Source organism: Megalops cyprinoides, chromosome 3, assembly GCF_013368585.1.
Source record: "Megalops cyprinoides isolate fMegCyp1 chromosome 3, fMegCyp1.pri, whole genome shotgun sequence".
In the NCBI taxonomy this organism is placed as follows: Eukaryota; Metazoa; Chordata; class Actinopteri; order Elopiformes; family Megalopidae; genus Megalops; species Megalops cyprinoides.
Window position 1 is genome coordinate 1,485,678 of NC_050585.1, and position 12,971 is coordinate 1,498,648.

Sequence of the window (12,971 nt, forward strand, 5' to 3'; positions counted from 1 at the left end):
TGCACAAATGAATTAGTTTAGAGATATGTGGGACAATTGATCTGATCTGATTGAAACACATGACAGGTATGCAACACATTTTTCAGCTGGAAAAGATTGCTCTGTGGTTCAATGCTTCCTCTTCATGTGTCAGATCTACTTTGTCAGTTTTAATAATATATTTAAAAAACACACTTTTGTACTTTCTTCCCAGCATATTCAAATGAAAGTATCATAATGGTTGTGATGTCTCACATGTCACATGTAATCAGTGTAATCATCCATGACCATGGTCATGTACAACAGCTTAACAGACAGATTTTTAATGGTGGTAAATGGGCTGCCCGTGGAGTTCTCTTTAAATTGTTTACAGAATAATCATCATTTAACATTTAAGTAGACATATAAGTAGACATTGATTTCTTTTTTTTTCTAGAAAAAGCCAATAAATGTCTGAAAATTAACCCAAGAGGACATGTCGAGATACAGTAGATGGACCAAGTACATATCAAATAAGCCATATGGGTAAAATATGTGGCAAATCAATTATGGCATATTAATTGAAATACATTTGATGAAAAAAAATCATTGAATAACAGGTGTGAAGATAAATGCAGAATGCATATTGAGGAAACATTGACCATTTGCATTACAACTCACATAGAAAGAAATGCACAGCAGATTTCTTACCTCAACCAGCCTTGAAATGACATTGGCTTTTAATTTTAGTTATGTTTTAAAATTTGATTTAAAATATGATTTTAAATCAAATTTTGATATGATTTGATATGATTTTGATATGATTTTGATATGATTTAAAAAATTTTATCAAACCCAGGTGATCTACAGTTGTTTAACCTCCGCAGCCATGACACTATAACCACAGTATTTGGTGATGACAAAGTGAGTCTGTGCACTGAAGCAGTCATAAAAGGGACAAAGGGACACCAGGGAAGATGTATTCTTTGAGCTAAGAGCAGTGCTTTTCTCCCACTCTGATCATGATCCTCAGCTATCCTGTCATTGTCACTGGTACAGCAACTGAGGCCTCAGCACTCAGTGTCAGAGAGAGGGATGGAGAGAGAGTGTGTGAAATGCTAATAAAAAAGGTCAGTCAAACACATTGTGGCTGCAAGTGCTGTGGTTGGGTTCTTTGATACCACAATGGATAGGTTTTCTAGAATATAAATGCAGAGTGTGAAACATGCAATTTAACAACACCTCTTTGGTAAGACTAATTTGAGTCATACTACTAAAGAAGGAAATGTTGATGATCTGTACAGTGCACAACTGTCTTTGCTTTGATATAATGAATGGTATTCAGGAACTTGGTGAAACACATCCATTACATGTTATGTTTACTTCCAACTTATGTTACTTCCAGGACAAATTCAAAATACGAATTTATGCAGATTCAAAGTGTCTTTTAAAATGCCTTTGAACTCAAGTGAGTGAGACTGCTTGATTCTTACGAGTGAAGTATTTAAACAGCACTAGCATAGGAATGATTGTCTCAGTGTTTTTGACTATATGCGGTTGTTATATCAGTACTTCTTATAAATGGAATGCACTGTACTTCATGAAAGTTATGATCTGGAAAAAAAGAAAACAAAATATGGTTTCTTGTTTCTAAATCAGCTGTTTTAGGTTCATGCTCCTTTCACAATTATTATTATTATTTAGTGTTAATGTTAGTATTAGTGTTATTGTGGTGTTGAAAGAAAGTATGATCAAGTTTTTCCAAGAAAATGCATCAGCAAATGCATCTGTAACGTGAAGTATCACAGTGTGGTCACAATTTGATCTTGTTCTATTGCAAGTTGAAATAACAAGTTCCATAACTGCCGAACACAGGCTTGTGTTTTGTGTTGTTTTAATATAAAATATCTATATGATCTTTTCAAACATGATCCAAGGACAATTTACATGTTTGTCCAAAACAGGTTACACTAATCTGTGTGAAATGAGTGAATACTGATGGTGCTGCACACATTTGTTCAACAGGTTTTAGGACATAGTTACTTCAGGTAGAGTAATCAGTAATGCAATACTGTGTTGAGTTTCAACAAACTACGTATGAGTATGATTGGTCCACTTTATTTAATTATTCAACGTTTAATCCTCCACACCCACTCCCCTCACTACAGGTGACCCCCAGGGCTCTGTATTGGGACCCCTCCTCTTCTCCATCTACACCAACTCACTTGGTTCAGTCATTAACTCACATGGTTTCTCCTATCACTGCTATGCTGATGACACTCAACTAATCTTTTCTTTTCCTCCCTCCACCCCCCCAGGTCAACGCAAAGATCTCTGCATGCCTGACCGACATCTCCAGATGGATGGCCTCCAACCACCTCAAGCTTAACCTGGACAAGACCGATCTGCTGTTCATCTCGGCCAAGACCTCTCATCTTCAAGAGCTCTCAGTTACTGTCGACGGCACCACAGTAACTTCTTCCACTTCTGTGAAGAGCCTGGGTGTCAACCTCAACAACAGGCTGGACTTCACCGACTACATCTTGCAGACAACACGCTCCTGTCGATTCCTCCTCTTCAACATCAGGAGGATTCGCCCTTTTTTGACCACCTACTCCACCCAGCTGCTCGTCCAGGCCACCGTGCTCTCCCGCTTGGACTACTGCAATGCCCTCCTTGCAGGCCTCCCAGCCTGCATCATTCAGCCACTGCAGCTCATCCATAACGCAGCTGCTAGGCTGATCTACAATCTCCCAAAGTTATCCCGCGTCACCCCCTTACTGAGATCCCTCCACTGGCTCCCGGTCGCAGCCAGGATCCGCTTCAAAACCTTGACTCTCACCTTTTCTGCTGCAAAAAAGACCGCCCCGACCTACCTCCAGGACCTCATCCAACCTTACACACTCGCTCGACAACTTTGCTCTGCTAAATCCAGATGCCTCGCTCCTCCCACCAACAGAACGAAAGGCCCACTCTCCTCACAACGTTGCTTTTCCATCATTGCCCCCCAATGGTGGAATGAACTCCCCACCCCCCTAAGAACAACTCCTTCACTCCAACCCTTCAGACGTGGTCTGAAGACACACCTCTTCAGACTCTACCTGGACTGACACCCTTGGCATTTTGACCTTGTAGATCTAAGATTCTTGGCTTGTACTTGTAGCTCTATCTCTTACCTTGTATTTGTAGTATGTTTTTTGCCTAGGTAGTATAGCGATACTTCATTGTCCCAGTGATTGTATTCGATATATGTAACCTAGATCAGATTAGTTCTGGCTCACTACACCGACCTTGTGCTCAGCTTCAACACTATTTGCATTGTATGACATGTACACATCTTGCCCTTGTGCCTGTTTGCCCACTATATGCACTTTTGTACGTCGCTTTGGTTAAAATCGTTAAATGAATAAATGTAAATGTAATCCCAGTCAGCTGGCTACAGCACCATGTAGCAGATTGCAACATAAATTACAGGCTATTGTTTCTAGTCACTGAATTTAATTAATCTACTGTCTATCTACACAGATTTGGGACAATTATTTGGGTAATGTAGGGTAGGTATATTAAAATTCTGTTCTCTGCTACTGCTTGTTCATAGTCTGTTGGTGATGCCGGGGTCTGGAGCGAAGTACCATATATGAAGACTGCTCTTCCATCTCACAAGTGGGTCCAGACCCTTTTCCCATGAAACTTTACCCATGAGCCTCCTCTTTACCTCTCAGTCACATTTCATTCCCTGCTGCTCTCTGTTGATGTGAGGTTAAACTTCTGCTGCTGTGTCACCAAAGCCCACTGCTGCCGTCCTGTGGGTCTGCTGTGGGGTCTGTGGAGACCAATCTCACCAGGTGGACCGTTGAGTGATCCCACATGGTCACACGCAGCCAGTGATGTAAATCACTCTTTAATGCCACATGGTCCCTACAGCAATGGGAATTTAAAAAACAACAACCAAACCACAAGGCGCAAAGCAAAATCAGTGGAGCAGACAGGAAATACGAGGCAGGGCACTTGTACCAGTGTTTCTCTTCAGTGCTGAGACTGCCTCACTTCCAGGAAACAGGTCTATATTTGTTTTCACAAAAACAAGTTCTGGGAATTTATAAAAACCAAAATTTTCAAAGTCAGTTTACATCATTGTCGGTTGCCAAGTGAGATATCAGGCTTTGGTTCCTCCTAATTCTCACTGAGCTAATTATTCCAGAGGTATGGCAGCCATTTTCTCTCTTTACACCACTGAATCAATAGCAGGCTGCCCTTTCCTGAAATATCAAACTATAAAAACAGATAAGCAAAGAATTAAAAAGGCAGGCACAAAAATCAAACCTGCTTGTCATTTATGCGGTGTTCCTTTGACCGCAGACTACAGACATCATTTCAGAAAACAACCTACTATTGTGTATTTCAATTGAAAAGCAAGCAAGTCATAGTTTCCACGTTTTTAATATAGCAGGCACTCAAGCAACCAATTTACTGCCTACGGGTTCTTCTCCAAGCTCTTTAATGCATTACAATTATTCTCACAGTGCCACTTAGATGCCTGTATTTTCTAATAATCTGAATATACCACACTTCCGCATGCAAATGTGTGGCAGGCTATTCATCAACGGCGCTCTGAGATCAGTGGGAAGGGAGAGAGACCCCGGCACCCAGAGAAACAGTGGGAGTGTGATTGTTCCAGTGGGAACACTGTGTGACTTTCAGGCCATCACTTTTGATTTTAGCTTGCTATTTACACTCCTCAGTGAAACACAACATAGACTCGCCAGTGGGTTACTACAGCATCTGGGGCGGGTTCATTTCTTGATTGTAGTTACCATTTCTCTTTTTTAGGTGTGTATGCAGAGGGGGTGGGGGTGGGGAGTTGGGGAAGAGAAATAAATCAAATGCAATGAAACTGTTAATAAAAACAGCTGAAGGTTATTGTTCCATTGAAAATGAGCTGCAGAGTAACCACACTCACTTTGTTTTATTGTAATTATTTCTTTTTGTTTTACAGCAGTAGTTTCCTGACCTTATTAAATGATGCACCTCAATCCAAGTCTAAAAATGATCTGTGCTTTCCTGCTAGCAGACATTACTATAAAACCATTATTAGTGCTGTACTGTCATACTAAACAAGTACCTTGGACTTGGTAGTGTTTCCATGGTGATTGAATGCAAAGTAGTGATTTATAACATATGCTGTCAATATTAAACAGACAGACATATTTTTTCTCAGAGCAGCAGTGCTTCTCTACCAAGATCTTGACCCATATTCAACGTAAGTGCAGTGGGATTTGTCCTTACCTTACAGGAAGAGATTTATTGTAGATGTGTGTTTTCATTCAGCTTCTTACACATTTTTTTTTGTTATTTCAAAGACTTGAATTTATGATATGTGTATATACAAAAAAGTAGCATTACTTAACCTAGTTGCATTAAGCCAAGGAAAAAAATCATTGAGCTTGCATTGAGTCTTGCACCCTTGTCCACATAAAACCAAGAATCACAATCAGAGAACAAAAATAGCCATTTTTATCTTTTCATGGCTCATGTAGACATTAATCACACTGATAGAGCGCAACTCACTAATTAGAAAAAATAAATGACACTCTCTTTTCTCTTTTTTTAATTAGTCCACTGGATTCATTTCATGAAAGCTTGGGGAAATCTGCAAATTGTGTTGCTGATTCAGATGCTCAGTTGGCTTTCATACCAGTATTTGAGCTTTCAGAAAAGGACCGGAATGTGAAACAAAGTTCTTCAGATGTGAATGCTGGAATCAATTGAAAGGTGATTTTTTGTCAGGCTGCTATTCACAATCTAGATACACTGTTTTCTGCTGTGCTACTGTGTGCAGGGCAATTACGTATGAGAGCAATATGTATCTAGTGAAACTAATGTCTAAAGTCTAAATCATTGTGTTATTATGTTATAATAAATGATGCATGGTAATCTGCAAAAAGCAAAATGAAAAGTATATATATATATATATATATATATATATATATCAGTGTGAATTTCAAATGTGCCTCAAGCATTTTTACAAGATAACTTTAACTTATATCAGTACTGCACGTGGACAAAAACCACAAGATAACTTGAATACTGCAAAACTGTAACAATTTTGCAGACTGATCTTGGAAGATTTGAAATGACAGAGATTTTGTCAAAAAGACTTTTTCAGCTGATTGTGGGAATGTTTTTTTCACTAATTCTGACAGCCTGCTCCACCAGTGGGACTGCCAGTTAGGCTGCGCTATCAGTGAGTGGACTTTTCTCCAAGTCTTCCACACTTATGATAGATATCTGGAGGCAGAACATATTTACCCAAATGCACAACATCAGAGGGCCATGCAGTTACAAACACTCTAAGAACATGTGCCCCGACTTATAATAATAATACAGTAATTTTGTAATAGCCAAAGCAAAATGTAATGGTGAGATAAGATGACTGCAGGCAATTAATGGAATGGAGCTGAAATGCAGTTAGCTCAGCACAATAAGTACTGTTTCTGTGAGGCATCTCTTACAGTAACTGTCCGGAAACATTCTGTACCTGCTGGACGGACAGCATCACTCCCCTTGACGTGGATGGTGTGACACTGTGACTCACTGTGTGGGTTTTGATTTTAAATTAAAGAACTTGCATCTTCTCTGACAGAATGTCAACTTTTATACTGTGAGCTCACCTTGTGAGGGTGTATGCGGGGGCAATATATTTGTTTTAACTTACTGATGAGCGGAAACAATCAAAAAAGGCATTTCTGAAATGGATTTAATATATTGATGTACGTAGTTCGTCAACGTATTTGTTAACATGATGATGATGATGATGATTGTTATTATTATTGTAGAAATATTACTTCATCCTCTTTGATGTTCAGGTGTTTCAATGTGTGAATCTGCTCACAAATTTTAAATTTGTAATATTCCACTTTTTTCCAGGAATTCCATCAAATCCCATTTTCAGGAAGGGGTTGAGGAATCATTTTCAGTCCACATTAGCCACATTAGTCCACATTTTTCTTCAGTTTTTGATTCCCTCTACAAAACACCTGCTGTGAAGTGCCCTGCAACAATTAAATTGCTAAATAAAATGAGCTTGATTCAGATTGATGGTAAATGAAGAATACACAAGTGTCATGGCACAAATGAGAAACTGAGCTACATGGGGCTTGGAGACCTCTGAGCAAATATACACTTTAACACACCTCAAACTGTTGCATCAAACTTGCAGAGGATGAGATGTAACACCAAAATATAGCACAGCATATCAAGATTTGGATCAATGCTACCTTTGGCAGTTAAATAAAGAGCCGATTAACAACCACCAGAGAGCCATACCACTAAATCATTCTAGGAAACAATGCGGAAGTAGAATCATCTCCCTGACTCTAGCAGCATTCTGGTAAAATAATAACCGATTCTGAACATATAGCTATGAATGTGTCACACATGTCAATAAAGGTGAAAGTCTGAAAAGCAAATAATTAGGCATAGTTTCAAATGTCTGTCAACACAGGAAACAACAATTTCAAACATGCTTATGCTGATGTAGCTTTAATGCAAGTATCTGCAATTTTATTAATATGAACAAAGTACTATGGTTCATGAATTTAAAAAGTACATGCATAAAATGAAGCATGCGTGGAAATGGGGGAAATCTGTTAAATAATTATGACAGTTTGACATATTACCATAATACTTAACAGAATACACTGTTTTGTAAGGGTAGGAGTATAGAGAATGAAGGGGATGGGGGGTTGGCTTTATCCTCCAGGGGGCGATGTGAATACATGTATCAGTGAGTCATTAATCACACCCATATGAATAATTCCAGCAGGACCATTAATGTGAAACGCAGCCAGTGTCATTAATATCTATTAGGGAGCAACAGGCCATGCCTCCTTACCAGCGAGGTGAAGATGTAGGTATAGTAGACTGAGAGCATCCCCAGCTCTGAGGCCTGAGAGAGGAAAAAAGGGTGGGGCACAGTTATGTTGGACTCAATGAACAGAACAAGCCATCCACTGAAACTATGTCACAACTATACAGTACTAATACTAATAATAATATTAATACTAATAATACTAATAATATTAATACTGCATTAAAAAACAGCATTAACCACCAATATAATATATACAATATATTTATCAACTACTCTTAACTACTAATTAAAATAATTAATTTCCCATGTCTTATCAAATTTCCATTAATCTACATCATGCAGTAATGGTTCAAACAGTTGGCTAAGCATACGAAAGAACAAACAGACAGAAAAAATGAACAGTAAACATTTCAGTGGTCCTATTTCCTTGTCTTTGGTGATTCTAAGATGGCATGTGGTCTTGATTTAATTATAGTCACAGACTGTCTTAGTTTTTGAAGATATTATAAGAATGAAATAATTTAGACATTTTTGCACTGGGCAGACTGCAAGCCTGACCTAAACCTAACTATATAAATACAACAGGCCACCGAAGTCAATGGCACACATACTCATTATAGGATATAGTATCCTCATTACAGGACACGTCAGCCAGATGTTATTACAAATAGTTCTAAGATTAATGGGTTTAATACAGAAATGCTTTGTTTTGAAATCTCCCTTGAAAATAGTGGCCCATTTACACAGGCTAATAAAATCATAGACCACAAATAATCTAATCACAAATGGCATCAAATGAACTATGCAGGTACAATATAAATCATGGAGAAGGGAGACAGTGGATGACAGATACGATTCTCATGAGAAAGAGTTCTATTCACTGCCGCTTGACTTTGTCTCCAAGGAAACCAGAGCCAGACAGAGGACAATATTCACATTCCATCTAAATCTGCTCATTAGAAATTTTACCTGTGTGTGTGTGTGTGTGTGTGTGTGTGCATATCTATATATGTGTATGCATACAGTGCATTCAGAAAGTATTCAGATTCCATTTTTATTTTTGATAAATTTGCAAAAATTTCTAAAATCCTGTTTTCACTTTATTTTGGGGTATTGACTGTAGATTGATGAGGGAAAAAATAATGTAAACAATTTTAGCACAAGGCTGCAACATAAGAAAATGTGAAAAAAAGTGAAGGGGTCTGAATACTTTCTGAATGCACTGTATGTGTGCACACCTGTGTGTTTATCCATGTATGTGTGAATGTGTGAATTTTCTGTGTGTGTCTCACTCTCTGACTACAAGAGAGTTAAATACTACAGTTCAAACTTAACCCCTGCTACCCAACACTTGACTCTCTCATTTAACCTAAAAAGATACAGAAAGGTGAAGATTCAAGGCAATATCATTACCCTACGCAGTGATGCTCCATTTCATTTTTCATAAATGGGCTCTACTTATGCAACTCATTCATAAATAATGTGACCTTGAAAATTTCAATCAATACCTACATCCATTGGATTTAATCAAAGCCTTATTTATTCATAAGAAGTTTAAATGTTACTGCTGATCGATGCTGACATAAACTTTCAATGAGAAGGACCAGAAAAATGCTACATCGAAATGAAAAGCACAGAATGAGAGCCCCTCTCTGATTTTAAATTATGACTGCACTGGTGCTGTGGTCATTCCCTGTCCACTTCAGTCTCCCATTAACTGAATGGGAGTGCATGTCAATGATACATTACATGCTATAGTCACACTCCTGTCTGTTCTTTTCTAATGCAGGAGTCTGGCATGTTGCTCTGTATTTTGTACCAAGGCACAGTGCTGTGGTATCATGTCATCCACAGAACTGAGATACCATTCCCGTTAAAGTTCTTGGTACAGACATTACAAAACAGCTCTTTAGACTGTACATTGCATTGCCCTGTTTCAGCATTCAGTTTATCCAGTGAATAATGTCTCAGATAACAGAAAATAGTAATTAATGGCTTAGTATCAAAGCAACATTATTGAATTTTTGTTGTGTGTTGCATATTTGGTGCAGGTGAACAGGGGTGTCAGCCTGGATGTCGACCAGTACCCAATTACTAATAGGTTACCTGGATTTTTATCAATCATCCCTAAGGACAGCCACTATTGTAGGCAGAGCCTAGGATAGGGAAGATAGGACTGTGACTGTGCCCACTAGTGTAGTCTTTGATGAAGGCTGAGATGAGGTGTAAATGTGATTCTGGGTGTAGCCCTGGTCCCCAAGCTCAGCATCACAGATGGCATGGTGCCTTACTTATTCCCCTCTGTTCGGGAGAGCAGAGATCAATGCAAGCCTGAAAATAAACAGAATAGAACAAAACGAGTTGTTGACTGCGAAATAAGGAATTCAAAAGTGGCCACTGTGATTTAATTATAATATGAGCTAATTTGGTGGCTGCGGTAGGTGTTGCATTGGCAGTGATGGAAGGTTTTAAAAATTTTCGTACTGCAATTGAGCATGTAATTGAATACTGTGACTCCAGCTGGGGCATGGGCGCAGCTGTCTGAATATTGGCAAACAGCTTTAACGAGCTGGGCCAACATCCACATATCCCAGCCAGACAGATGCCAACTCTACTTGGCTCCTTTCTTATACCCGCTCTGCCACTGCAGAGAAAAGAGACGCAAACAGAAGAAAGAAGGTGAAAGTTAATACACAGCCATCACAGGGGTAACCCAGTTGGGGAGTCAGTTTGCGGCAGGATTATGCTATTTTAGTACAGGCCTCTGCAAAGAATTTTAAATTCACTGGCAGTGGAGGCCACATCATTGGTCTCTGGCCTTCAAATCTGCATGCCAAGCATAGAGCACAGCAAACAACAAGAGACAGAGAAGAGACAGAGATATAGTAGCAAGAAAGCAAGTAACGGTGTGAGCACATAATTCAGAGAAAGAGGGATAAATGTAAGAGAAGAGAGATATGAGCTGAAAGAGTGATGGCACAAAAGGACAAGAGTACTTCTGGCCATGTGTTGTCCTCAGGATGACTCAGCATCTTAGAACACTACTGTCATAAATCAGGGTCAACGAATCATTGTCAAGGAATCAGCAAAAACGGCTTTATTTCGCTGTTTAGGTGCTGTGGGGCAACGGATCTTCTATACACTACCAAGTACAGGTGATACATTTTCTGCTGCTGTTGCTGCGTTAGAAGCACACTTACACCAAAAGTGAATGTTATTGTAGAACGTCATGCATTCAGAAAACGAACACAGGAGCCCTGTGAAACTATTTTACAGTATGTTGCTGCCCTCTGCCATCTTGCTGCGAAATGCGGGTTTGAAGATAAAAGACAACATGATTCGTGACCAGTTGATCGAACACTTGGCTAGCCCTAGCATTAGACAGAGACTATTGCTTGAGCCAGATTTAACGCTGGATAAAGCCATTACAATTGTAACACAAATTGAATCTGCTGCAGAACAAGCTAAAACAATGACAGCAGATGGGAATGCCCCAGTACATGCTGTACAGCCCAGTTCACAGTTTCAAAAAGAAAAATAGGCAACATTCTCGTCCAGCTAAGCCCTCTGCTGCTACCTCCTCTGCTTCCTCTCGCACCAGCTTCAGATGTGACTCAGAAGAACACGTGGCTCACTCTCCACAGTGCCCAGCAGCCAAAGCAACTTGTAAATTGTGCCACAAAATTGGACATTTTGCCCGCGTATGTTGCTCAGCTAAGACTCGCGATGTACATGAGATACAGCTACCTGAGCTAATGATGCTGTACTTGGAGAACCCTGATTGTGCCCCGAAGAAGCTGCTATGCAGTGTTGCATCAATACCCCAACTTCTCTTGTCTGTGAACTTGAACTAGCTGTGGATATGGCCTCTGCAGTGTCCATACTGCAACGCCATGTATATGACAAGTACTTCACTGATACTCCACTGTCTGCACCTACAGTTCGGCTAGTGACCTACACACACACACGATTGTATTCCAGTGCTGGGATGCCTAGAAGCCCAAGTGAGTAGAGACAATGTTTCTGTGCCTGCTACATTCTTTGTAGTGGAGAAAGGGACCCCACTACTTGGAAAGGACTTGATGACTGCCCTACACATCTGCATCAGTGGAAATACTATCCTGCCTTCATGCACTGCCTGTCCTGCTCCTGTGATGACTACAGACACCACTACTTCTTGCATCCCTAATGGCTGTGTAAAGAACTTTGTGCATAGGGTGAAAATTGACCCTACTGTCAAACCTGTGCGCCAGAAACTCTGTCGCTTGCCTTTTGCTGTCAGAGCTGCTGTCTCTGCTGAACTAGACCAGTTGCTGAAGGTGGGTGTCATTGAGAAAATCTATGCCTCTCCCTGGGTTTCCCCTATAGTAGTCACAGGAAAGAAAACGGGTGGAATACAGATGTGCTCAGACCTCTCAGTCACGGACTGCTACCCACTACCACATGTAGATGAATTGTTCTCTAACCTACAGCGAGCAAAGATGTTCTCTACTATCAATCTAGCAAACGCATACGACCAAGTGCCACTGCATGAAGATAATGGTGACCTTACAGCATTCATTACACATGAGGGTTTCCATCCTACAGGGCCTGCCAGGTGTCCAAAACTACTTAGACCACCTGATAGTCTATGGTGCCACTGCTGCTTCACACGGCCAGAACCTTAGCACTGTACTACAGAAACTAAAAGAGTCTGGCCTGGTGCTCAACAACAACAAATGCCACTTCAGAAAGCCTTCCCTGTGCTTCCTGGGTCATGTCACCACTGCAGATGGCATCCATCCAGACCAAGAGCACTTTGACGCCATCCTGAAAGCCCCACCTCCATCTCATGCTGCTACTCTTAGATCCTTTCTGGGTCTGGTGTCCTAGTACTCAAAGTTCCTCCCCAACTTTGCAACAGCTGTGGCCTCCATGCGTGAGTGCATCACTGACAAAGACACATTTACATGGACTGCTGCTGCACAAAGCAGTTTTGATGAAGTCAAACAGCTTCTTGTGGATAGCACTGCACTCGCACTGTTTGACCCTTCTCTCTGCTCAGTGACCTCTACAAATACTAGTGATTATGGCTTTGGTGCTGTTTTTACTCAAGTACAGTCAGATGGCACAGAAAAACCGGTGGCTTTTGCGTCTTGCA

At 40.2% G+C, this 12,971-nt stretch overlaps 1 protein-coding gene across 2 annotated transcripts in view; it reads right to left on the reverse strand.

The window, feature by feature from the left end:
- The window catches only part of LOC118774310 (glutamate receptor ionotropic, kainate 4-like), a 373,600-nt gene that overhangs the window by 58,446 nt on the left and 302,183 nt on the right, over nucleotides 1-12,971 (reverse strand). For both annotated transcript variants that reach the window (XM_036523569.1, XM_036523570.1), the window contains one exon: nucleotides 7,853-7,906. In XM_036523569.1, coding sequence (XP_036379462.1) covers nucleotides 7,853-7,906 — 54 coding nt within the window. The remainder of the gene's footprint in view (nucleotides 1-7,852; nucleotides 7,907-12,971) is intronic.